The 26496-nt window shown below is 45.0% G+C and overlaps 1 protein-coding gene across 3 annotated transcripts in view; it reads left to right on the top strand.

The window, feature by feature from the left end:
- ATOH8 (atonal bHLH transcription factor 8) overlaps positions 1 to 26496 on the top strand; it is a 71735-nt gene that overhangs the window by 13277 nt on the left and 31962 nt on the right. For 2 of the 3 annotated variants that reach the window (XM_068275531.1, XM_068275521.1), the window contains exon 2: positions 24665 to 24856. In XM_068275531.1, coding sequence (XP_068131632.1) covers positions 24665 to 24856 — 192 coding nt within the window. Of the gene's footprint in view, positions 1 to 24664; positions 24857 to 26496 lie in introns of those variants that run through there. The other variant, XM_068275540.1, reaches the window with a different exon arrangement.

The raw sequence follows: 26496 nt of genomic DNA, 5'->3' as shown, positions 1-26496 counted from the left end.
AAGAAGCAAAAAAAGACAACCCAGCATGCCCTGCAACTTCCTTTGTGCGGCAATGTACCAAATAAGAGCCAGGTAAACTGGGGAATGATCATTTATCAACAAGAAAAGTAATGGTTTTGGATTGCCCGGTTAGCGTCCTTATTAATTGTTTACCAGATAAAAATAAAGAATTTATTTTTGATTTTATGCCCGACAGTTACACTTTAAAACTGAGCCAAACATGAAATAAAAACATTATGATAAAAATATATACATTTTAATCTTCACAAAAGTGCATGTCAAAATGATAAGTTTTTCATGCTATATGATTATCCTCAAGATTATTTTTCATTGTAATTATCACTCTCTTCTAAGGTAGGTATCTCTTTTTTTATATTATGTCACCTGGGGTACACTCCAAAGTGAGCCTGAAGCGATTTTAATTAAAAAAAATAAAGAATCTTAACTACCTAATGACCGCGTCACGCTGATGGGCAGCCCCAGGACCACCTAATGCCAATTGGCGTCAAGTCCTGGGGCCGGTTTTGCAGGAGATCTCCGCTAGGAGACTGTTAGACGGTGAAACTGCCGTCTATTTACACTGTACAGTGCTGCGATCTAAGGCAGCGCTGTACTGGGGACAGCCGTGTGACATGGCTGTCCCCCTGGGAGATATAGGAGTGATCAGCTCTCATAGGCTGATGTCTAGGACAGCCAATCGCCGTCATAGGCTGGCGGCGGGAGGGAGGGTTACAAAAATAATAGTAAAATAGATTTATGTATTAAAAAAATAATACAATAAATATTTACAAAACAAAAAAAAAATCCTGTGAGCAATCAGAGCCCACCAGCAGAAAGCTCTGTTGGTGGGCAGAAAAGGGGGGGGGGGGATCACTTGTGTGCTGAGTTGTACGGCCCTCCAGCAAGCCCTTAAAGCTGCAGTGGCCTAAATTGCAAAAAATAGCCTGGTCACTAGGGGGGTGTAAGCCTACGTTCCTCAAGTGGTTAAGGAGGGGGGAGGCTCTAGGTTCTGTAGAGTCTTCCCGTTCCTCTCATGGTCCCCTCGTTCCAGCTCTGTTACCCCCGCTACCGATCTCCGACCGATGGTTTTCCAGCACTGGAACGCTGGGACCTTGAGAGAAACGGGAGAGCTCTATAGGACCCAGAGCCTGTCCTCTCCATAGGTAAGTATGTTATTTTTTATTTCAAAATCACTTCAGGTATGCTTTTAAAATACAAACTCTTTGCAGAAACAGAACAGGCTGTTTTTAGTCATATTTCAGAACAGATGACAAGCGAGGAAGAAAAGGTATAAAAATAAGTTAGAATTCCCAACTAAACAGGCAGAAGACTTTTCCTGAAAGCTTGAAGGAGTGGGGTGCTCTGTAGGTGAATTTCTGCCTTAGCTAGAACTCTGTGCCTGTGTCTCCCAGCAGTGAGATGAATGCTGAGGAATCAGCAGGAGGGATTTCATTATTTAGGCATAAGGATCATTCCACAGTCAGCTTGCAGGATCAAGCGCTGCTCTGGAATCCCACCCCACAGGCAGTGCTGGCTGCACAACAGCTTCAGCACACTGACTCCTAAATGTCCACTGCAGTTTCCTATCTGGGTTTCAGCACCACCCCAAAGCCACTTCAACAACAACAACAACAACGAAACATTTGTGAAGCGCTTCTCCTCCCTGAGGACCCAGAGCGCATAATCTCAGATCATTACATGGTGATGTGTACAGGAGAAAGAGTTATGTGATCATAAATGCCAGATTAAACAGGTAACTTTTCGATTTTGATTGCCCAGGGTTGAAGCTGTTGATTAAGTTTGGCAAGGTATTCCAAAGGGTAGGGGCAGCATGACAGAAAGCTCTGACTGCAAAGGTTTTTAGTTAGACTCTAGAGGTTGTCAAGTTATCAGATCTTTTTGATTTGAGGCTTTGGGCGGTGTGTCACAGTGGCAACAAATCCTTCAGGTATCCGGAGCCTAGGTTGTGTAGGGATTTTAATGTTAGCATGCCACTTCCAGGCTGCTTAACTACTTGCCGACTGCTCCACGCCATTTGGCGTGAACAGTGCGGCAGCCCCAGGACCGCTCCACGCCGACTGGCCCTGGGGGCCGATCAGACCCCACCGAGAGCTCTGTTAATGGGGAGAAAAGGGGGGGGGGTCAGTTGTATGCTGAGTTGTTCGGCCCTGCAGCAAGGCCTTAAAGCTGTGGTGGCCATTTTAGTAATAAATGTCCTGGTCACTAGGGGGGGTTAACACCGCGGTCCTCAAGTGGTTAAAGAGACTCAGAGGCGAAAGAAAGTACAGCTCTGATACTTACCCGGGCTTCCTCCCACCCCATAAACACGTCTTAGTTCCATGCCATCCTCCCACGGTCTGCCGTTCAGCCGCAGTGAGCTCCGTTACCAGTTACCAATCAATCTATGCCAGTCGGGGTCTACTACTGCATGTGCAGAACTCCCGCGCATGCGCAGTAGACCCGGACTGACGTCACTGAGCCTGTTACCGGGGCTCTCCGCGGCTGAATGGCAGGCCGCGGGAGGACGGCGTGGGACTATAATCCAATAATATAATATATTATAATATAACTATATTATAATAATAATATAGGGGACGGCAGGGTGTTTGCTGTTACGTCTCCTGCAAGCAATCTGAACAGCATGGGGCGTGGCTATGTGAGGGGAGATGTCAGAACAGCACCAAATAGAGAACAGTCCACTCAAGGTGCTCCATAGATGTCTGACTGGATAGTGGGGTCATGTGAGCCCCAAAGTTGAAGACCCTTAAAGATGAGTAGAAGGGGCGGTTTTGACGGTGATTGAGTTAAGGAGTTAAAAAGGGTATTGTTTTGGGGGTTTTGAACATGATTCAAAAAACAATATTACTGTATATTGCTATGCAGCCCCGCCCTCCCTGTGATGTCACAGCCTAAGCTGTTTAGCTATGCGCAATTCTTCTCCCAGAGTATTCAGGGAGACTAGGTATTATTTCTACTGACTTTGGAATTCTCAGTAAACAAATATTATGCAGAGATCACCTGAGAGCTCTAAAGATGTCACCACACGTGATACATTTCAGAATGTATATCGGAGAGTAAAGGGTGAGGAAAGATTTTACAATGGGGCGATATGCACTAAATCATTTATAAAGTCATATGGTAAAAAAGAAGCAATTTTATTCATAACTTTATTCTTACTTCAGTTCTTCTTTAAAATGGACCTGAACTCTTGCACAGGGCAGAAGGAAAACATAGAGATGAACCCTGTGTGTATGTAGAGAGTTTAGCCTGTCTAATTCCCCCTCACCTGTGACTAATCACAAGTGTGATTTGATCTCTTAGCTGTGTCAGCTGGCTGCCTCGGCAGAGCAGCTAATTGGTAAACACAGGATGTTAACCCTATGTCTGCTTCCATGAGGAAGTAGGCACACTGCAGATTAATTTGTATCAGCTGTAACAAAGAAATGTTTTTCTTTAAAGGTTATTATGCTTTTGCTTATCTTTTAGAGCAGATAGGATACGAAGTTCTGAGGTCAGGTCTGCTTTAAAGTGATTTGTAATGGTAACTTCTGAGAGATCTGAAATGGTTCCCTGAATGTCAGAGACAAAAGAAAAGAAGTAATTTAATACTTGCCGAACTTTATTTGGGCCACTTAAAGTGGATCCGAGATGAACTTTTACACATTGCATAATTGTGTTCCTTTTCCTATTGTTTATAGGGTGTTCCTCAAGCCAAATACTTTTTTGTTTTTGTTTTAATACTCTAGTTCCTTATAAACTAAACAAGCCACGCCCACAGGTTTTCAGAGAGCCAAGGCACTTTCAGACAGTAGCAAAGGTTCATGGGAGCTCAGTCTGGGCAGTTACTAGCCAGAGATTTCAGAGGCAGAGGGGAGGAAGAGGGGAGATTAGGTTTTTTTGCTCAAGATGCAGATAAGCCTGCCTCTGTGTAATGTTTACAAACAACATGGCTGCTGTCATTGTATCACAGGAAGAAATAATCCTATTCTGTTAAAGCTGTTTGCAGCTAGATTTGCTGTGTAAACTATCTAGATAAGATATATAGACAAGTTACTTGTTATAGTTAGTTTTTCATCTCGGATCCGTTTTAAAAAAATCACGTCAAAGGGTTATTCAGTTTTAGAAACAAACAATACCCTTCAATCGTGCCAATACCCTTCAATCATTTTACTAAATCAGTACTGTTAATCAGTGAGCACGGTGACTAAAGTGTTTCAACACCTGCTTGCATCAGTATGATAGGATGAAGCTCCAAGTCCAGTTAGGAAATATCTTCCTCAGAAAGGCCGAATATAGTTTATATATAGTTTATTTCATCACATTTTTACCCGAGGTGACATGTGACATGATGAGATAGACATGTGTATGTACAGTGCCTAGCACATAAATAACTATGCGGTGTTCCTTTTTTCTTTCTCTGCCTGAAAGAGTTAACCTCTTGAGGACCATGGGCTTAAACCCCCCTAGTGACCAGGCTATTTTGTTAAAAATTGGTCGCTGCAGCTTTAAGGCCAAGCTGCAGGGCCGCACAACACAGCACATATGTGATTCCCCCCTCCTTTTGTCCCCACCAACAGAGCCTTCTATTGGTGGGGTCTGATCACCCCTGCAGTGTTTTTTTTATATATATATATATAAATAGTTACGTTATGTTTTTTTGAATTAAATGTATGTATTTTTTTATTTATTTTTTTCCCTCCGTCCCTCCCACCCCCCAGGCAGCCAATAACGGCGATCGGCTGTAATAGGCTTCAGCCTATAATAGCCGATTGCGCTCTTGTCCCCCAGGGGGACAGCCGTGTCACACGGCTGTCCCCAGTACAGCGCTGCTGCAGATCACAGCGCTGTACAGTACAATTAAGCGGCGGTTTCGCCGTTACAGTCTCCCGAGCGGCGATCGACGCTGGGAGACTGAAGGCGGAGCTCTGTTCCGCCCACCAAGCAGGAGATGTGCGCGCAGCCTGCGTGCGATCTCCTGCAAATGTAAGCCCCAGGACTTTACGCCAATCGGCGTTAGGCGGTCCTAGGGCTGCCGCCGCGGCAACGCCCATTGGCGTGACGCGGCCGGCAAGTGGTTAAATATCAGGTATGTAAGTGGCTAACTCAGTCCTGACTCAGACAGGAAGTCACTACAGTGTGACCCTCACTGATAAGAAATTCCAACTATAAAACACTTTCCTAGCAGAAAATCGCTTCTGAGAGCAGGAAAGGGATAAAAAGGGTCAATAGTTCATAGATTTTAGCTCTGGCATACTTCAATGAATGTGTCATTGAGCAAAAACAATAAAACAGTTAAAGCATAAAAAGTAGATTTAAACATAAAAACTGTGGAATATCTTAAAAAGTCATTTTTAGGAGAAGGAAGATAGATACAATTGTTTATTTAATCAGTGTATTCTTGCCTTTAAAGTAGTGGTATGTCCTGGAAAGTAACACCCCACATTTCTGCATGAGTAACTAGCTGCACAGAGCAGGAAGCATTGCAACTCAGGAGATGTAATCAGCAACCTAACACACCCATTAGACACTGTGTTGTCAGCACGACTATAAATAATATTTGTATAGCATGCATAGCACCAACATCTTCTGTAGTAATGTACATAATCACAGCTGTTAACATTGCCGCCTATGTAAAATATTAGCAGATAGGTTTAGGGGAGGGGAGGTCTTTAGGGTTAGATGCTGGTGGAGGAGGGAGGGTTCAGGCATGGGGAGGATTAAGGTTAGGCACCACCAGGCCAGTTAGGGGTTAGGCAGTGCCACTGGGGGTCCTAAGTGTTAGGCACGACTGGAGGGGGAGGGGGGTTAGGGCTAGGCACCGCCGGGGAAGATCGGGTAGTGTTAGGTATCAAAAGGAAGGACTAATGTTAGGATAAGCCTAGGTTAAAGTAAAATATCGGTAAACATTACTGATATTTTATTATCTGAATTAACCAGTAGAGTATTTGTAATTTAATTATATTCTACTAGTGGCTATCTCCGGGGGAACAGGAACAGGAAACACTAGGGGGAGGTCCCTGCCCTTGCGAGATTACAGTCCATGTTTTAACACAATTTTAATATTTCAGTGTGAAACTAGCCTAAATTCATAGACCTGAACTGAGGATACCAACATTGCAGTGGGAAAAAGGAGAACCCCAACCCCTGAGAGTTTTAGCAGCAGGATGAACGAAACCAATATTCAAAGGTTATTTTTTTTACCGGCAGGGCCCTTTAAACCCTTTTGGTTCTGAACTTAGGATATGTTTTGTTTTTAAACTAAAAAAAAAGACTAATTTTAAACGTTTTTCGGATCAGATCATTAGTTGAAAAGCATTCTTGCCACCTTCCTAGCGTACATAAAGACCAGCTGTTTCTGCTCTGGGGGTTAAAACTTGTGAACGGGTGAATAAGTTATCCAGTTTAACAAGTTTGAAAGTCGCTCCTCTGGGAAAAATCCCAGCCTCTCCGGCAGAAATAAAACAAGGCAAGACCTATTTATAAAAGAGTGGAAAGGAATGTTTCAGAAGTAAATGACGTCGTGGGGCCAGAAATATTAGGAAAAGTGGATATTTTTTTTTTTTATAAAACCTCTGGAAGGGCTCTCTGGCGTCATGCGCGGCGGAGACAAAGAGACAGTTCAGTTACGCGGCGTGTTCCAGTAGTCTCATCCAACGCAGGCCGGCTATCTGCCCTGTGGGACGCTAAAATACTTCAACTCCCTGAATAAAAATAAACGGCATGAATTAGGAGATAGGGAAATTCAGCAGCTTAATATGGAACGCGCTGGAGTCAGCACCGTGCCTTGTGTCCCCGGAGCAGCCTGACTAACAAGGTTATTTTGTTGCTTTTTTTCGCTGTCTGCTTGAAACACAGATGTAGCGTTATTATTGCACTCCTATCTTTTTTCTAAGGCTGTCTACAGAATAGACTCCATGCTGGAATCCCCTTGGTTCTGTGAGCCAATGTCGGACATATAATGCAGAGGGCCTCTGTGAAAGGGAACAGCTGCACTGCCATGCACGTAGCTGTCACTCTGTCGCTGTGCCACATGGCACGACTCGCTCCAGAGCTCTCAGGGCACCTGCATCGTGTGGGCACAGCTGCGGATTTTTATGAATTCCACACCATATCTTGCCATTCGCTGCTGCGATTGCTAGAGCTGTACCCAGCCTGGCATCATCATTAGTGCCACGGAGACAGATCAGGTATTTTTGGATGTAGCGTTTTGTACGAAAGCAGTTAATTTGAGCATCGAAGGAAGGGGGGGGGGGGAGTAATTAGCGCACGCCACAGGTGCCCATGTTGATAGCCGTGTTTAGCGACTATAACTGGTAATTTGGACGCCGTGGCTGGCGTACGTAAGGCGGTACATAAGGTCGCCGGTGAGCTGGGCGCAGGGTGAGCTAAATGACAGCTCATCCTGCTGCCACTAAAAATCCCAGTGGAGTTAAATGCTACCCACCCCTCCCCCCAAGTCGTAGCAACTTGGGGTCTGATTATTGTCGCCACCTTAAACACGTGTGTGGGCTGTGGTGCTATAGCATTACAGCTATAGCATTATCAATATCAGGCGCTACGCAGCAGCCAACGAGCGCCAAAATGAACTGCTTTGCCATGGCTAGCTGTAATACAAACTATAAATAACATCTGCTTTGCTTCTGGTGCTTAATTTACCAGCTATTGCAGCTATTAACTTGGGCACCATGGCAGGAACCAAGATACTGCAAAGCCTTAGTCGCTCGATATTTGTAGTCATACTTATAGGGTTAGGTACCAGTTGTCGAAGTCAAGGGTTGGTTAGGCATAGGTTGCGGGGGTAGGTTAGGGTTAGGCATAGGGTGCGGGGGTTGGTTAGGCATAGGTTGCGGGGGTTGGTTAGGGTTAGGCATAGGTTGCGGGGGTGGGTTGGTTAGGCATAGGTTGCGGGGGTTGGTTAGAGTTAGGCATAGGTTGCGAGGGTTGGTTAGGCATAGGTTGCAGGGGTTGGTTAGGGTTAGGCATAGGTTGGGGGGGGACTGGTTACTGATTAGGTATTGTATATTCTGGGATAGACATACATGTATCTAAAAAAAAAAAGGAAAAGTATAAAATAAATAATGTTAGCATATCGTGCTATTATCCCTGTAACGCCAACAGATTGTGAATACTATGAACAGATTGTGTAGGTAAGCGCTTATACTACATGGAAGTGGTAGAATTGTCCAGTCATTGGCCGTTCATAATTGGAGGTGTGTATGCACCCTTAAGCTACAACTAATGTCACCTGACAGGGATCAGGACTTGATCCTTTAGGTCAGGGGTCCCCAACCTTTTTGAGCCCGGGGCCCACTATCCTGACCAAAAAATTTTCTCCAGGTCCCGGGGGGGGGGGGATTTAGTGTCGGCGGCAGCAGCCCCCCCTTTTTTCCCAGATTCCACAGTATAGCAAGTACAGTTACCACAGTATAGCAAGTACAGTTAGCCTAGTGTAGCAAGTATAGTTACCCCAGTATAGCAAGTACAGTTACCACAGTATAGCAAGTACAGTTAGCCTAGTATAGCAAGTATAGTTACCCCAGTATAGCAAGTACAGTTACCACAGTATAGCAAGTACAGTTACCACACTATAGCAAGTACAGTTAGCCTAGTATAGCAAGTATAGTTACCCCAGTATAGCAGGTATAGTTAGCCCAGTATAGCAAGTACAGTTAGCCCAGTATAGCAAGTACAGTTAGCCCAGTATAGCAAGTACAGTTACCACAGTATAGCCAGTACAGTTAGCCTAGTATAGCAAGTATAGTTACCCCAGTATAGCAAGTACAGTTACCACAGTATAGCAAGTACAGTTACCACACTATAGCAAGTATAGTTAGCCCAGTATAGCAAGTACAGTTAGCCCAGTATAGCAAGTACAGTTAGCCCAGTATAGCAAGTACAGTTACCACAGTATAGCCAGTACAGTTAGCCTAGTATAGCAAGTATAGTTACCCCAGTATAGCAAGTACAGTTACCACAGTATAGCAAGTACAGTTAGCCTAGTATAGCAAGTACAGTTACCACAGTATAGCAAGTACAGTTACCACACTATAGCAAGTACAGTTAGCCTAGTATAGCAAGTATAGTTACCCCAGTATAGCAAGTATAGTTAGCCCAGTATAGCAAGTACAGTTAGCCCAGTATAGCAAGTACAGTTAGCCCAGTATAGCCAGTACAGTTAGCCCAGTATAGCTAGTAGTTACCCCAGTATAGCCAGTACAGTTAGCCCAGTATAGCTAGTAGTTACCCCAGTATAGCAAGTATAGTTAGCCCAGTATAGCAAGTATAGTTAGCCCAGTATAGCAAGTAGTTACTCCAGTATAGCTAGTACAGTTACCCCAGTATAGCAAGTACAGTTAGCCCAGTATAGCAAGTACAGTTAGCCCAGTATAGCAAGTACAGTTAGGCTAGTATAGCAAGTACAGTTAGGCCAGTATAGCCAGTACAGTTAGCCCAGTATAGCTAGTAGTTACCCCAGTATAGCAAGTACAGTTAGCCTAGTATAGCAAGTATAGTTACCCCAGTATAGCTAGTACAGTTACCACAGTATAGCAAGTATAGTTAGCCCAGTATAGCCAGTAGCTAGTAGTTACCCCAGTATAGCTAGTACAGTTACCACAGTATAGCAAGTACAGTCAGCCCAGTATAGCAAGTACAGTTAGCCTAGTATAGCAAGTATACTTACCCCAGTATAGCCAGTAGTTACCCCAGTATAGCCAGTAGTTACCCCAGTATAGCCAGTAGTTACCCCAGTATAGCCAGTAGTTACCCCAGTATAGCAAGTATAGTTAGCCCAGAATAGCAAGTATAGTTAGCCCAGAATAGCAAGTATAGTTAGCCCAGAATAGCAAGTATAGTTAGCCCAGAATAGCAAGTATAGTTAGCCCAGAACAGCAAGTATAGTTAGCCCAGTATCGCTGCCCCAGTGTCGCCAGTACAGTTAGCCCAGTGTAGCCTCTCCTCCGCCTCCCCCCCCCCCCCCCCCCCTCGCGGCCGCCGCTCCTGTTACCTTACGAGCGGGCGGTCGCTTCCTTATATTCCCCATAGCTCCTCTCCTCTTTGAAGCATCTCGTATTACAGCAGCGCTTCCCGCGCGGCTGCTGTAAGGAAGGGTAGGAAATAGGGCAGCGGCTTCCTGTAGCGGCAATCGCCGTTACCATGGGAACGCTGCCCCGCCTCCTTCCCTCCTTACAGCAGTCGCACAGCAAGCGCTGCTGTAATACGAGATGCTTCAAAGAGGAGAGGGGCTATGGGGAATATAAGGAAGAAAGCGGCCGCCCGCTCATAAGGTATCAGGAACGGCGGCCGCTGGGGGTAGAGGGAGAAAGGCCAGATCCGCCGCGGCCCCCCAGAAATCTGCCCACGGACCCCCAGGGGGCTGCGGCCCCCAGGTTGGGGACCTCTGCTTTAGGTGATCTGCAGAGGCTAGTGACATGTTCTGTTGCTATGGAGGGGGAAGGAGAACCAACAGAGCTGTGTATGGCAGAGCAATGTATGACTGGGTGGGTGGGTATCTGGAAAAAGCAATGCACTTGGCTGGGTTCTTCCGCTGCGGCGGAACAACTGCCAGCTCATCGGAGAGGATTGAGGGCCACTGTTCACACGCTAGTCTCAGTCGAGTAGTCAGCTTTAGTTCCTATGGCTCTAAATATCTTAGGGGTCCATATTCCTGTCCACCTTGGTGTGTAGTAACACAAGCAGTTTGTTGCCATGGTATGGCCCAAAAGCTTCTGACAAACTTCTACTCCGCCACAATTGAATCTGTCCTATTTTCGTCCATCCTGGTGTGGTACGCCAGCTCCTCCGCCAGCGACAGGCTCAAACTGCAGAGGGTCATTAGATCAGCGGAGAAGATCATCCGGAGATCCCTTTCCGCTCTAGACCTCCTCTACCACTCTAGGCTGAACTCTAGAGCTTTAAAGATCACCAACGACCCCTCACACCCAGGCTACCGCTTCTTTAGTCAGCTCCCCTCGAGACGAAGGCCCCGGTTCCGATCCATCTTCACCAGGACCTCAAGACATAAGAACAGTTTCTTTCCATCGGCTGTCAACCTTCTGAACTCTCTCCATGGAAATGCCCATCTCCACCCCAAATATCATGCCCACACTGAGGCACTCTGCACATAGACGATGCTCCAGCTTACGTGTATTTTTTTGGTTATATTGTCTCCCTCTGTATAAATGCTATATAATGTTCTGTTCTTACTGCATGTCCTGTCCTGTAACTGTAACTATTTCATGTATCAGTACCCCTGTACTTGCCAAACCGAATTCCGGGCACGTCCCAGTCGTGCTTGGCGAAAATAAAGATTCTGATTCGTGACATTGTAGGTGCCATTACATAATGTGAATGAAAAAAATGTAAGTGGCTGCTTTCTGATTGGCTATTCTGACCTCTGAGGGAACGCTTCCCAGCTTGGCAGCGCTGATAGACTCTGCTGTCTCGCTGGGTGTGCTGCAGGGGCTGTTTCTCCTGTTTATGAGCTCTGCTAGTTCCTGACCTACCACTTATTACTGCTAGTTCCTAATTGATTGCTGCCTGCCCTGAATTTAATTTGTTTCCATGTAATGGTTTGCCCGTCCAGTTTGATGTTGACATCCCGTTTTAGCTTACTTCCCAGCTTGACCCCTGGCCTGCCTCTGACCCGGGCTTTGCCTGCGCCTTTTGTTCTGCAGGTATAAATGCCTGCCCTGACCATTGACCTGGCTGTCAGCTATCTATAGCTAGCCGAGCCCTTTGGTCTAATTATCTGCTGCATGCAAGAAATGTACAGGTGAAACTTAAAAAATTAGAATATCGTGCAAAAGCCCATTTATTTCAGTAATTCAACTTGAAAGGTGAAACTAATATATGAAATAGGAACCCTCTGCAGGTGTTTTGGATGAATTAGCTGATTGGAGTCTGACACGTTAAATAGAATATTGAACATTTTCACAGTATTCTAATGGTCAGAGATTTTGGGGTCCTCATAAGCTGTAAACCTAAATCATCAACATTATAACAAATAAAGGCTTGAAATATCTCGCTTTGCATGTTACAAGTATATTTTACATATTGATTTCAGTAATAACTTAAGGCTGCTTTCACAGTGGGACGTTACAGGCGCACGTTACAGTAGCCTGTAACGCAGTCCAACTCACAGTAATGAAAAATCAATAGGCTGTTCACAGTGCCCACGTTGCATTACATTGTAACGCTGCACGTTATTTGAAAGTGCAGCATGCTGTGCGTTCTACGTTAGACTGTTTGCACATGCTCAGTATTGTGTTTTGTTTTTCTTATTCAGAGCAGGAGAGGAGGAGGGGAGAGTCGTTATTGTAAACACATGGCTAAGTAATATTTACTACACTGCAGTGTAGTGATGGGAAGTTTGGCTCGATTCATTGAATCGATTCATTGAAAAGAGCCGGACTTCCTATCGCTACTGTTCAGAATCGATTCATTGAAAAGAGCCGGACTTCCCATCACTAGGTTCAGTCCTGCTGCTCTGAATCGATTCTGAACAGTAGAGATAGGAAGTTCGTCTCTTTTCAATGAATCGATTCATTGAAAAGAGCCGGACTTCCCATCACTACTGCAGTGTTTACTTCCTGGAATGGCCGCTGATTGGCTGGCGGGACCACGTGATGCGGAGTGTTCCGATCACATGGTCCCCGCAGAGTATCTGACTAAAAAGGTGCACCAAAAGGTGCACCAAAAGCCGCACAACGCGGCTCACTCTGGCGTCCACCTCCAACACCACCATACGTTGCATTAGGGGTACGTTATGCGACCTTAACGTCCCCTAAAACGCAATGTCTTGGTGGGAAAGAGGCCTCAAAGATGAAACAAACTGACTTTTGCATATATATATATATATATCAGCCTCCATATACCTCTCATTTCAGTTGTCCCTTCAAGGGACTCCGAGCACCGCTCATAGGCATGTCTTTAAGCCAAACGACTTCCAACAAAGTCGTGCTATAACCCCTCTGGAGGAGCCTCTTGCAATGTCCATGCGTGTCACTTCCTCTTCCTGCTTCATTCGGTGATGCCCTTCTCTAACAGAGAAGACAGGGGTGACCCGGTGTAATGTCTGATTGTGCTGCCCGGAATCTCCCATCTACACTGAGTAGCACGCATGCTCAGTGTGAAGTTAATTATGCTGCTGATGGTAAAATAATAAATATCTCCGCTTCCTCACATCCTACACTGCTCAAATTTTCAGGGTAGGGAGGGGACCCCCAGAACTACCTTTATGCCAAATTGCAGCCCCCGAGACCAGCTGGTTCAGGAGATAGTTTATAGAAACCTATCTCGGGAACCAGCGGGTCTCGGGGGCTGCAATTTGGCATAGAGGTTGTTCGGGGGGTCCCCTCCCCACCCTGAAAATTTGGGGAGTGTAGGATGTGAGGAAGCAGAGATATTTAGTATTTTACCACCAGCAGCATAATTACATAGGAGCTGTGGCCGCACAGTCTCCTACTGCGCATGCGGGGCAGTGCAAATCCACAGGCAGCGTAATCAGACACAACACCGGAAGTTATAACATAGCCAAGATGGCAGCCGCGATTTTTAAATTGAAATGGAATGAAAACTGAAAGAGGAGAGCACAAGTTACAGAAAGATATGCATCTTTAAGTACTTTGCAGTACTGGTCAGAGTCTTAAAGGCATGCCCATGAGAGGTGCTCGGAGTTCCTTTAACTGTGATTGAACTTGGACTTGGCCGAATTATTTTAGCTGGTCTTTACTGGTGATAAGTATGTTAAAGAGACACTGAAGTGATATATAGTTTAGGGCCGGTTCACACGGACGCTTGGCGGCGTCTACCGTCAAGCGTTCGGGACCCATCGGCTAAACTCTCCCATTCAAGTGAATAGGAGCGTTTAGCATTGCGCGGTTACCGTCGATTACCGTCGATTGCATAAACGCGGCGTTCTGATCCCGATTTAACGCATCGTTTCAGCCGTCCCTAGAAGCCGCATGCAACGTCAAGGGACGGCTAGCCGGCGCGGCTTCATGTCCCCCTGCGGGGACGAGAAACGCCGATCGCGACGATCTCTGTACCGCCGCCACCGAACGGGACGTCACAGGACGACGCGACTTCCTGGCCGCCCCAACGCCGCCTGCCGTCCGTGTGAACCGGCCCTTAATGCAGTCAATTTTGAATTCCCTTTTTTTTTTATATTCCTATCTTCCCAGTGATGTTATTTAAAATGTAAAAGCTATTTAAAATTCTCCACCAAGAGCATTCTGGGAGATCAGGTATATTTTCTAGTGGCTTCAGAACTCTCAGTAAAAAAACATTCTGCAGAGATGCACCCGCTGGACTACATTTCAGAATGTAAATCAGGGAGAGGAAAGATTTTAAAATGGACAAACACTGACTAATTTATCGATAAATGAATATTGTAAAAAAAAAAACTATTTTATTAATTACCCGTATATTCCGGCGTATAAGACGACTGGGCGTATAAGACGACCCCAAACTTTTCCAGTTAAAATATAGAGTTTGGGATATACTCGCCGTATAAGACTACCCCTCTTCCAACGCACACCAAATTAAAATAAAATAAAAAAAATCATGTACTGGTGCTGTGTATGAACAGATACTGGTGCTGTACTGTATGTGTTACCCAGTATATAGTCACTTGACTTGTTGCATTAGTCAACTCTCCTTAAGTAGACTGGTCAGCTCTCCTTGTCTACCTGTTTATCAGAGCGGTATGGAAGAATAGATTGCGCTCCCTCAGCAGGGAGATCTGAGAGGCAGTAACAGGATAGGGCGTATCACCCGGTATCAATGACCCCCGGCGTATAAGACGACCCCAAACTTTTCAGAAGATTTTCAAGGGTTAAAAAGTAGTCTTATACGCAGGAATATACAGTACATTATTTCCACGACAGGTCCTCTTTAATGCCTTCCTACGTATTCTGCTGCACAGTTATCTCCTCTGCCCTCTCTCACATTACTCCTTGTGAAAATTTAGCAATTGTTATCATTATAATAATGGACATATAATTCACAGTGGCGCCAAAAGGCTTGTCTTCTTGTAATTTTACACCTAGCGCTTGTAAACAAGAGATTTCTTCAGCATCCTCCTGACAGCCGCTCCTGTTGTCTGCCAGGAATGCCTGGAGAACAATGCAAGTGGATGACACAATTTATATATTTACGGTTACTGTACAAAGTTGCCAGATTCCCAACAAAGTCGATACAGTCATCCGATGGTTAGAGTGAACCTTTCACATTCTCACGCTTAACAAACTGAACTCGCATGTGCAAAATACTCGTCACCCAGAATGATTATCAGTGATCGTAGCAGATGACAGTTTTAGGAACGATCGCTGTAAAGGCAGGTGAACTCTTGCACAGGAGAGAAGAACACAGAAAAATCCATCCTGTGTCCACCCCCGTGTGTTTATAGAGAATAGCCTGTCTAATTCTACCTTCTCTGCAAGTAATGAGCTAGTGTAATATGAACTCCCAGCTGTCTGCCGCCAAGTTGAGAGCTACTATGGAAACACAGGAGTTTAACCCTTTCTGTGCTCCCAGCAAACCAGGAAGCACTGCAGCATCTCTGAAGGAGCTCTATAAGTTGTTACAAGTAAAGGTTTTTTTGGAAAGGTTGTTATGCTGTTACTTATCTTTTAGAGCAGAGAGGAAGTTCTGAGTTCAGGTCCGCTTTAAGTGATGATGATCACGAGTGATGCTCTTGGGTGATGAAAACCTAGGAGCACATGCATGCCTTTAACTATATGTGAGGGAGCAGGCTGGTGTTGTACATTATACTGGTTGAACTCGATGGACGTATGTCTTTTTTCAACCAAAATAACTATGTAACTATGTAACTGTAGTGAAAATAATGTATTGAATACAATTTTTATTTTTTTATTTTTTTTACAACCTTCATTCATAAATTATTTAGTCAGTGTTTGATTTACATTCAGTAATTTATCACAGTTGGCCACATCTTAAGTCCTGTCAGGTTCCGCTCTGTGGAATGTTTGTTTCTGAGAATTCCCTTGAAAATCGGATCAATTTCATTAATCCGATCGGATTGGTTAGGAGATTTTTGTGGTCCCAAACAATCATTTCTAATCATTTGTCAAATTGTATTGTTAGTGGAAACCTTAACTTTGGAGAGAAGGGAACAATCTGGTAGCCACGCCAAGAACTAAATCCTCATTTAGATGCGTTGGACCATTGGGTCCTCCACTTTTTGCGTGGGCATGTTTCCTGCGTGCGCTAGGAATGCTGACTGCCACACAAACGCAAACTATGAGATTTTCTACACCTAATCCCTGTGTGGAGAAAGAATGTGGTTAGACATCCTTGCCTGTGCCTTGTCCTTAGAGGGAACCCGAGCTGAGAGGGACATGAAGGCTGCCAAATGTATTCCCATTTAACCACTTAAGGACCCCATAGTGACCAGGCCTTTTTTCACAAATTGGGCCACTGCAGCTTTAAGGGCCCGCTGCAGGGCCTTACAACTCGGTACACAAGTGATTTACACCCCCCCCCCTTTTCTTTTCGCCCCACCAACAGAGCTCTCTGCTGGTGGGGTCTGATCGCTCCCCCAGTGTTTTTTTTTGTTTGTTTTTTAATAAATATGAATTTATTTATTTTTTTAAATAAAATTTACTATTATTTTCTTTATTTTTTTAAATCCCCCTCCCTCCCCCCGCCAGCCAATCAGCGTGATCGTCTGTCATAGGCTTCAGCCAATTTTGCCTCCCAGGGGGACAGCCGTGTGCCTTAGATCACAGCGCTGTACTTAGTTATTAGACCGCAGTTTCACCGTCTAATAGTCTCCGAGTGGCGATCGCCGCTGGGAGACTGATGGCGGGGCAGAGCTTTGTCATCAGAGCGGAGACGCACGCGCAATAGCGAGCGTGCTCTTCTGCAAAGCCCATTCCCAGCCATTCACGCCAATCGGCATGGAGCGGCCCTGGGGCTGCCACACTGCTCACGCCAATCAGCGTGGAGCAGTCGGCAAGAGATTAAACATTGCACATTGCCCGGCTGTCCAGCTGATGCTGTGCCTCTAATACTTTTTTTAGCCATAGACTCTAAACAAGCACGCAGGTCAAACATCTGGATGGATTAGCTGCATTCTTGTTTCAGGTGTGTGATTCAGACTCTACTGACCAGATCAGCAGGACTGGCAGGCAATTGGTACTGCTGAAAAGGAAATAAATATGGCAGCCTCCATATGTCTCTCACCTCGGGTTCCTTTTGGCATGCCTTACAGTATAGATCTGGGCCAGGAGAGAGACATCAGTTCCCACAATTAAATAGTAGCTTCCGCTTTGCTCTTGAAGGTGATTTATGTTGTCATTCACGATAATAGTTTTCGCAGTGTGGGATAACGAGCTGCAAGCAAGCTGCTCTCCGCTTGCAAGAAATCGGGGTAAAGAGAGTTCATTTGTTATCTTTAGAGGCTACAGTAAGCAGCAGCGCTGAGTCAAGAAGTGCAGAACTGTATCACAATTACAGATGCATCACTTTTTTGTGTTACAAGGGAAACATTTGTGACAGGAAGCTAGAGCTAGGCAACTCATTTACCTCAAGGTGTAAAATGGGGGCCACTGAGTAAATAAGGACTGCAATCGTAGGGGTTTAGGCAATAGTAAAGGATGGTAAATTATAACGTCACGCTTAGGCCTTGATTCACTAAACCGTGATAACTCAAATATCACACCTTATCAATGATATCACACCTTATCAAAGTTAACACGCCTTATCGGAGTAGCACAGCGAGCGCTACAAACTTGAGCTACAAACTTGCCCTGAGCCCCTGAGGGTTCGTAGCGCTCCTCTGATAAGGCGTGTTAACTTTGATAAGGTGTGATATCTTTGATAAGGTGTGATATCTTTTCATAAGGTGTGATATCTTTGATAAGGTGTGATATTTGAGTTATCATGGTTTAGTGAATCAAGCCCTTATGCTGGGAATACACGGCTCGATTCTGAGCCATTTAGATGGCTCGATAATTTCTGACATGTCCGATCTCCGGCCCAATCGTTTCGCCGCTTGACTCCGCATTGAAGACAATGCAAAAAGATAAGAAAAAACGAGCAGAAGATAACAGAATCGGCTGCGGAATCGAGCAGGGAATCGATGCAGCGGGAAAATCGAACGGCAAAATCGAGCCGTGTATGCCCAGCATAAGATTTAATTAGCAGGTGGGTTGCGTATTTTGAGCTAGTTTTATGTGCGCTTTTATACTTCACATCCCCAGGATGCCGGGTATGTGCTACACCAGCGCCCCATCACTCACCCCCTCTCAGCAGATTAACAATGGGATCACCTGCCACATGAGAAGTTCTGCTTTCTCTCTAACCACAGCAGTGTCTCATGTGACCTGGCAGCATGTAATAGGTCACATGAGGCACTGCTGTAGCCATGGATACAGGGCACTGGACGATGGAGAGCTGGAACACTGAGAGCAGGTGAGTGTAATGGCTCTGCACATCTAGTGAGGGGGAGTGCGAGGGGGGGGGACATTTGGGGAGGGTAGCCGCCTCTTGCCGCCCTCTAATTGTTACCGCCCTGAAGCACAACTTCTGTAAAGAGACATTACTAGCCTAGAGGCTAGCAATGTGTCTAGTACTGTGAAGAACGAAGAAGAGATGACACACAGCACACGATTGGACGCCAAACATTGCTACATGTGGGGGGGAGGGGTCTTTATCAGTCTTTTTGAAAGGCAAAGTGCCCACTGTTTCAAAAGGAGAATAAACTAATGTTGGGAATAGTTTAAATAATTCCATGAGATGTGATCAGCTAGGGGGGGTGATCTTCTGACCCGCTACATTTTAGCAGTTATGCAAGCAGTGATTAAAGTTAGACAACACAACACTGTGCTTGTGCACAGCAGTTTTCGGACAACAGTTGCTAAGTCTAATGAAAACAGCTACATGAAATACCACCTTGTTGGTTTTGGGCCTGGCCACGTGGAAAAGATGTACTGTCCAATTTCTGAGACTGGAGGATCCTATAAAATAACAATCCAACATAGATGTACGCATAAAAAAAATTGAGAATAATATGTATAAAAAGGACACTGACACAAGTGGTGCCCTTTTTGTTGGGATGAAAGCGTAAGAGAAAAGAAGCGTTGTCATAGTGCCAAATACAAGCTGATTAAATTATTACATGGAAATCAGGTTTTGTTTAATACAAAGAAGAACAATGCGCAGACATGTTGATGTTGGCTCAGACGTTTGTTGCTGATTGCCGTCCTGTGGTGAGTTCCTCCAGTGGCGGCTTGCAAGACTGAGTATGCCTCATCTAGTGCTGTGCAATGCAAAGCCGAACCAGGAAAAAAGGGCGCACAGAGCAAAGGGGAAAGAATGGCGCTGCAATGATGAAAGACGCGATTAGCAGCAATAGAGGGAAATTTGGGTGCAAGGATAAAATGTGGCAATAGATGGAATTTTGGGGGCCTGGAAATTGCAACTATGAATAGAAGACTGTAACCAAAATGGGCGTTATTTATAGCCGCGATTTTCAGTCTCCCAAAATGGCAGTTTTGGAGCGGGGAAGGGTTAAGGTTTAAGCGCCATGCGGAGGGTTTTGGGTTTAGACACCACTGGGGGGGGGTGTTATGGTTAGGCTCTACGAGGGGGGGGGGGATTTAGAGTTATGCCACTGGGGGTGGGATTATTGTAAGGCACCACCAGGGGAGGTATTAGGTTTAGGCACCACCAAGGGGGGTATTAGGGTTAGGCACCACCACAGGGGTATAAAGGTTAGTCACTACCAAGGGGGGTATTAGGGTTAGGCACCACCAGATCCACAGTGGGCATTGTATTTTGTTTAGATCCTCTGTGTAAGTAGGATACAGTGAATTGCTTGGTAGAGAGGAGCAGCAGTTGAGCTCGGGAAGAAAGCTACACAGGTTGAGCAGAATGAGATAATCCATTCTGCTACGGTAGGAGAAATATTTCTTTCAGGAGAATTTCTGGAGAAGAACATCATAAATCGCAATCGCCGGCATTTTGCGATTTTGCGTGCAATTTTTTTTAGCGTCTCCCGGCGATTACCTGCGCAGTTGTACATTTTTTTAAAGCTCTTTTCTAAGCGCTTTTGCAGAGCAATTTGATTTTTTTACTTCCTGATATCAGTCAGGAAGTGAACTCTTTGACCCGGAAAAGAATAAATACAATGTATTTATTCTTAAAAGCTCTTGGGAAATCGCTATACAAAGCGCTTTTTCAAGCGCTTTGCGACTTCCCTACGCCTTCCATTGAGCCAAATCGCCCTGAAAATGGTACAGGTAGAGCTTTGGTGAGCAGATCGGAATCGAACCGCCCAGTTGTGAACACTTTCATAGGGAATCATTGCTCAAGCACTTTTAGGGCGATTTTGAAAATCACCGGGGCTTAAAAAAAACCTGAAGACGCCCTTAGGGTGAACAAGCCCCTAGGCCTTGTTCACATTGCGTTCAGGTCGCGTGTTCGTCTGCAGTGGGCTTTTTTTCTGCTTTTTTTCTAAGCGTTTTCCAGTGCTTTTCTGCGCGTTCTCTCGTTTTTGTAAGCGCTTTTGCAGAGCGCTTCCGTCTTTTGATCTGGAAAAAAATCCGGAAACAATAAACACAAGGGGCCTGATTCACAAAGCGGTGCAAACTTTTTCGCGGACTTTTGCATGCGCAATTTGTCGCGATTCGCGCAAATCGCGGCAAATTGCGCATGCAAAAGTCCACGATCGCGCGAATCGCGGCACTTTGCGCGCGCAAAAGTCCGCGAAAAAGTTTGCACCGCTTTGTGAATCAGGCCCAATGTATTTTTTTTTTTTTTTAAACATTCAGTTTTTATTGTCAATATTTTGTAAGCAGTACATAAAAGAAAGCGTAAATAAGAGCTTAGTAATTACAATTAACTTCTCTATGAACAGTGAGTAGAACAGTCCTGAACGTACAAAACAATGGTAAAAACAAGTGTCATACACAAGGACCCATGTTGTGAACGAGACCAAATGGAGAATTATTGAGGTCTAATAGGGTTAGGTTTTTGGGTGTTGTACTATTGTAATGCTAGGTACACACCATACAAATTTCTGTTAGATTCTTCTGTTAGATTTACCTACAACATGGAAAAAAGCTATCTGGCAGGTAAATCTAACAGAAAATCTACCAGAAAATTGTTTGGTGTGTACCTAGCATAAGGATGGGAGAAGTCAAGGAACACGTGTATCAATTTCTAATGTGATTGGTTTAGTTAGAAAAGGTCACCTTGAATATTACGGAGTTTAATTTCCATATTGATATTAGCATTTGCTAAAGCGAGCGTTGAGGATAATAAGGGAAGATTGCTGGAGTTCCAGTTAGAAACAATCTGATGACGGGTGGCGCATATAATCTGTGATATCTCCAGGCGATAAGGAGACGGTATGCACTCTAGGCCTATATGGAGGGTCGCCAGTTGGGGAGTCATTTTAAAGGTTGCCCAGATATGGGATGCGATGTATTGGCTAATCTCTTTCCAGAGCATATTAATGGGTCTGCAAAACCAGATTATGTGAGGCAATGATCCTAGGGAGCCACAATTTCTCCAACATCCAGGGGAAGCATCTTTTTTGAATTTTGACAAACTTGAAGGCGTAGTTTACCAGTGTAACATAATTTTTTGAAAAGTCTCCCAATGGGTTTCACATCTAGAGTATTTGTGTAACATAGATGAGGCAAGATGGATTTGGTCCAATGAAATGGTAATTTTAAGTTCATGGGACCAATAGGCCACATATTTTAGAAGTCTTGGTTCAGAAGATCTGAGTAATTCCTCATAGCATAAGGATATGCCCTTTTTAAGAGGGATTGGGGCTTTAACGAAGTGGAGGATTGATTTCGGCATACTGGGGAGTTCATGTTTTATAGAAGCCCAAGTATTTTTTAATTGGTAATAAGTTAAGAGTTCAGTGGATGGGATTCGGTACACCTCTTGAAGCTGGGAGAAGGTTTTAAACTGGCCTTCTATTAGTAGGGAGTTGACAATGTATTTTTTTTTTAAAACGCTCACGCAATCGCTTGCCAAAGCGAGTTTTATGAGCGTTTTTCCTATACCTTCCATTGAGGCAAATCGCCTCAAGAAATGGCCCAAGCACTGCTTTTCAAAGTGGATCGCAAACGAACCGCTCTGATATGAACTCTCTCATAGAGAATCATTGTACAAGCGCTTTCAGGGCGATTTTGAAAATCGTCCCACGCTTACATTTTACAAAAACGCTGATAATGTGAACAAGGCCTTAGCAAGGAGTTGATTGTTTTTTTTTTCTGGCTGCCTGTCATCTGGTTCTGCCTTCAGTGCTTCCTGTAAAGTGAAACCAAGTTAAAGCTTCAGTGTTTTTTTTTAGGATTTCCATAAATTGTAATGAATATTTTTTCCTCCATTAAGGTTATCATGCTGTGGCTAATCTTTTAGAGCAGAAAGGAAGTTGTGAGTTTCGCTCCACTTTAAGCTGCAACGGCGGAGTTCGGCTTTACATTAAATGCCTCCGGCCGTCTCCTCTTTCACTTGACAGTGGTGATCTTAATTCCAGCCTCTTCCCCGGAGATCAGCTGCTAATATGATGGATCCATTCCCTTCCAAGAAATGTGCAACCATTATCTTATATTTTGTGAAGCGAGGGTAATTCCATCAGGCTGAGGCGGCTCGGAAGCCATAGATCAGGCGACGTGTTGAAAGCGGAGCGCTGGTGCTGGGGATTCCGGGCCGGGGCGGATAAGAATGACTGGAAGTGGCTTTGCAGCTGATGTGAGTGTGTTGGTGATACATGGAGCAGATGGGAAGCAGGCTGCTGGCTCAGGAAGTGCTCGATCTATAGGCAGAGAGTGAGGAGTCCTGGCATGGCCCAGCACTTCATCTGCAGTCAGACATGTCAGCATGTGGCGGCTGTCACATGAGGCACAGCAGCGGACACCGCTCTGAATGGAAACAACATCATGGTGGAATCATTACAGCAGGAAAAGGATACTTCCTTGGAAACATTATGGGCTTCATTCACTAAGATAAATAGCATGCCTTATCAGAGTTAACACACCTTATCAGAGTAAAAATGCCTTATCAGGGTTAACATGCCTCATCAGAGTTAACGCACCTTATCAGAGTAGCATAGCGAGCGCTACAAACTTATGCCTGCTAATTGGAAATGACGAGAGCTCCACTCGTCCTGCCCTGAGCCCCTACGGGTCCAATCACTTTAAAGGACATTATCCCTGCACTTTGATTGGCCCAATAGGCTGCCTGTCAAGTTTCCTGTCAAGTGACAGGCAGCCTATTGGGCCAATCAAAGTGCAGGGATAATGTCCTTTAAAATGATAGGACCCGCAGGGGCTCAGGGCAGGACGAGTGGAGCTCTCCTCATTGCCAATTAGCAGGCATAAGTTCGTAGCGCTCGTTATGCTACTCTGATAAGGAGAGTTAACTCTGATAAGACATGTTAACTCTGATAAGGCATGCCAACTCTAATAAGGCATGCTGTTTGTCTTATGGTGGCCACTAATGATCCAATCTTTTTCATCCAATCTTACCATGTCTATGTAATAGAAGGGAACAGCCTAAATTATCCATCCAATATATTCACTTAGTTTACTCTTAAGGGGCCCATACACTCAACCGATTTTCTGGCCGACCGACCGATCCCGATCGATCGATTGCAAATCGGTTGGCCAATCGACCGATCGATGGCCGATTTCGATGGATTTCGATGGATTTCCATCGAACTGGCAGGATGGAAAATTTAGGTCGATCTGATGAGATTGCTTATCAGTTTGCATTGGCCTTAATGGAAATCTGATGGCAAAAAAATGCCATTAGATCAAATTTCAATAGATTTCAAACTGAAATCTATTGGAATTCTATCCTGGTTAAAAATGTTCTAAAAACGCATCAGATAGATCATCAGATGCATTTCTTATCTATCTGCTGCCAATCTGACGAGTGTATGGGCACCTTTATACTACATAGATTTTGTAAAATTGGATGAAAAAGATTGGATCATTAGTGGCCACCTTTAGTGAATCAACCCCTATGTGTTTAAAGTGGACCTGAACTCTTGTACAGGACAGAAGAGAAATGCACCCTGTATGTATTTAGAGATTTTAGCCAGTCTAATTACCCCTCACCTGTGACTAATCCAGTGTAGTGTAATTTGATCTCTCAGCTGTGTCAGCTGGCTGCCACGACAGAGCTGCTAATTGTTATCCCTATGTCTGCTTCCATGAAAGCAGGAAGTAGACACACTGCAGTTTTATTGCAGGATTTGTATCAGCTGTAACAAAGAATTATTTTTCTTTAAAGGTTAGTATGCTTTTGTTTATCTTAGAGCAGAGGGGACGTTCTGAATTTAGGTCCGCTTTAAAGTGATTTACAATGGTAACTTCTGAGGGATCTGAAATGGTTCCCTGAATGTCAGAGACAAAAGAAAAGAAGTCATTGAATACTTACCAAACTTTATTTGGGCAACTTCAAAAAAAGTTATTATGCTGTTGCTTATCTTTTAGAGCAAAGAGGAAGTGCTCAGTTCAGGTCCGCTTTAAGCACACTAAAACCTGGCGGTATATTCCGCTTACCACAAAACCTGACAGTATATTTAGATCACCGCCTGGAGATGGTCTTTAATTGCACCGTGTGTAATGTTTTATTGCCAGTCCTAACACGTCCTCTTCTCCCATCCTAGGTGCCTTGTTATTCCTATGGACAGAAGCTTTCCAAACTGGCCATCTTGAGAATAGCGTGTAACTATATCCTGTCCCTGGCGCGACTGGCTGACCTTGACTACAGTGCTGATCACAGTAACCTGAGTTTCTCTGAGTGTGTAGAGCAATGTACCAGGACGTTACAGTCAGAGGGAAGGTCAAAGAAGCGGAAGGTAAGATGAACCCGCCGCGCCCTTCCTCTAACCTTTTATCAGACGACAGCCATTAATTGTGACGTCCTGTTTTGATTGATTGAAACTTGCCTAGCTGAAAGCAGAAATCAAACCTTGTACAGCAAATGTGCCATAAAAATGATATAGATCATGGGAGGACTGGCCAGGGGGGAGATTTCCCCCCAGGCTGCCTCTTATTTAATGATTTAGGGCTGGTACAGTGCCTGGTGCTTTCACGTTTTTGTATAAGGCAATGTGAACTACTAGGCTAGCTGAGGGAAATAAACGTCCAATTACAGAGCAATTAGAGGGCGGGCAAGCTGGTAAATATATACTGCATGATGCAGAGCAGAGGATTGCCTGCAGGGTCCATGGGATAAAACTCTGTCTAGTCTCTCACCATTGTGAAAATGACTGCATGTGCACAGCTACATACGGTATTGTCTAGGTTGAAAAGTTTTCGACAGTCACTAGACTCCAGAAGGCCTGCTGGCAGACAGTCCCTAGACTCCAGAAGGCCTGCTGGCAGACAGTCCCTAGACTCCAGAAGAGCTGCTGGCAGACAGTCCCTAGACTCCAGGAAGGCTGCTGGCAGACAGTCCTTCGATGCCAGGAGGGCTACTGGCAGACAGTCCCTAGACTCCAGGGGGCTGCTGGCAGACAGTCCCTAGACTCCAGGAGGGCTACTGGCAGACAGTCCCTAGACTCCAGGGGGCTGCTGGAAGACAGTCCCTAGACTCCAGGAGGGCTACTGGCAGACAGTCCCTAGACTCCAGGAGGGCTACTGGCAGACAGTCACTCCAGGAGGGCTACTTGCATGTGAATTCTGCTGATAAATTCTGAACGCGACGGAAACCCCGGCTGTTGTAACTCATAATGTATTATGTGCCCTCCGGTGCCAGTGCATTATACTTTACCTGGCATGCTGTCCCTCAAGTGTTCTTACTGTATTTCCCATGGGACTACTGGCATATAGCATGAGGGGCACGTGTGTGATGTCATTTGGGCTGGGGCTGCTGTGAAAACGGGCCTCTAGTTTGTGTTTTCTCTCCAGGCCAAAAGGTCCCGGTCCTCCCCGATATAGATATAGCTGGATGTGGAACCACAAATGTAGGAAACTCATTGCTGGACTCTTTGGCAGTCTCTGAGGTTGGTTCTCATCCAGGGACGTACCTACAAATCATGGGGCCCTCAGCAAAACTTTAATGGGGCCCCCTTAATGTTCACACCTTTTTCCTTGCCTACCCCTGGTGACCCTCACAGCCCATCTTACAGTCATCCTAAAACAAGTGTGGCCATCATGATCTTCCCACCCATAACAAGTGTAGCCACAAATACACCTGATCTGAAGGATGGAACGCTTTATCAGAGGGAGTAAAGTATTAGTTAGGGTCCCCTTACAGCTCTGGGCCCAGGGGCTGCTAATTTGTAGTTACGCCCTTGCTCTCATCTGACCATTAACTTCTAGTTACTACCCCGAGCTACATACAACCACAACCAGAAGCATCTCTTTACAGTTTTAGGTAGACAGAGTTTCCCCTCAGTATTAAGTAGCCCTTCAGTATCATTAACAAGAGCACCCCCCCCCCCCCCCCAATATTAGATAGCCCCAAGTAGCCTCCCAGTATAGGTAGCCAGTA

This window comes from Hyperolius riggenbachi, chromosome 1 (genome assembly GCF_040937935.1).
Source record: "Hyperolius riggenbachi isolate aHypRig1 chromosome 1, aHypRig1.pri, whole genome shotgun sequence".
Taxonomy (NCBI): Eukaryota; Metazoa; Chordata; class Amphibia; order Anura; family Hyperoliidae; genus Hyperolius; species Hyperolius riggenbachi.
Note: the sequence above shows the minus strand (reverse complement) of the source record. Positions and strands in the feature narration are given on the sequence as shown.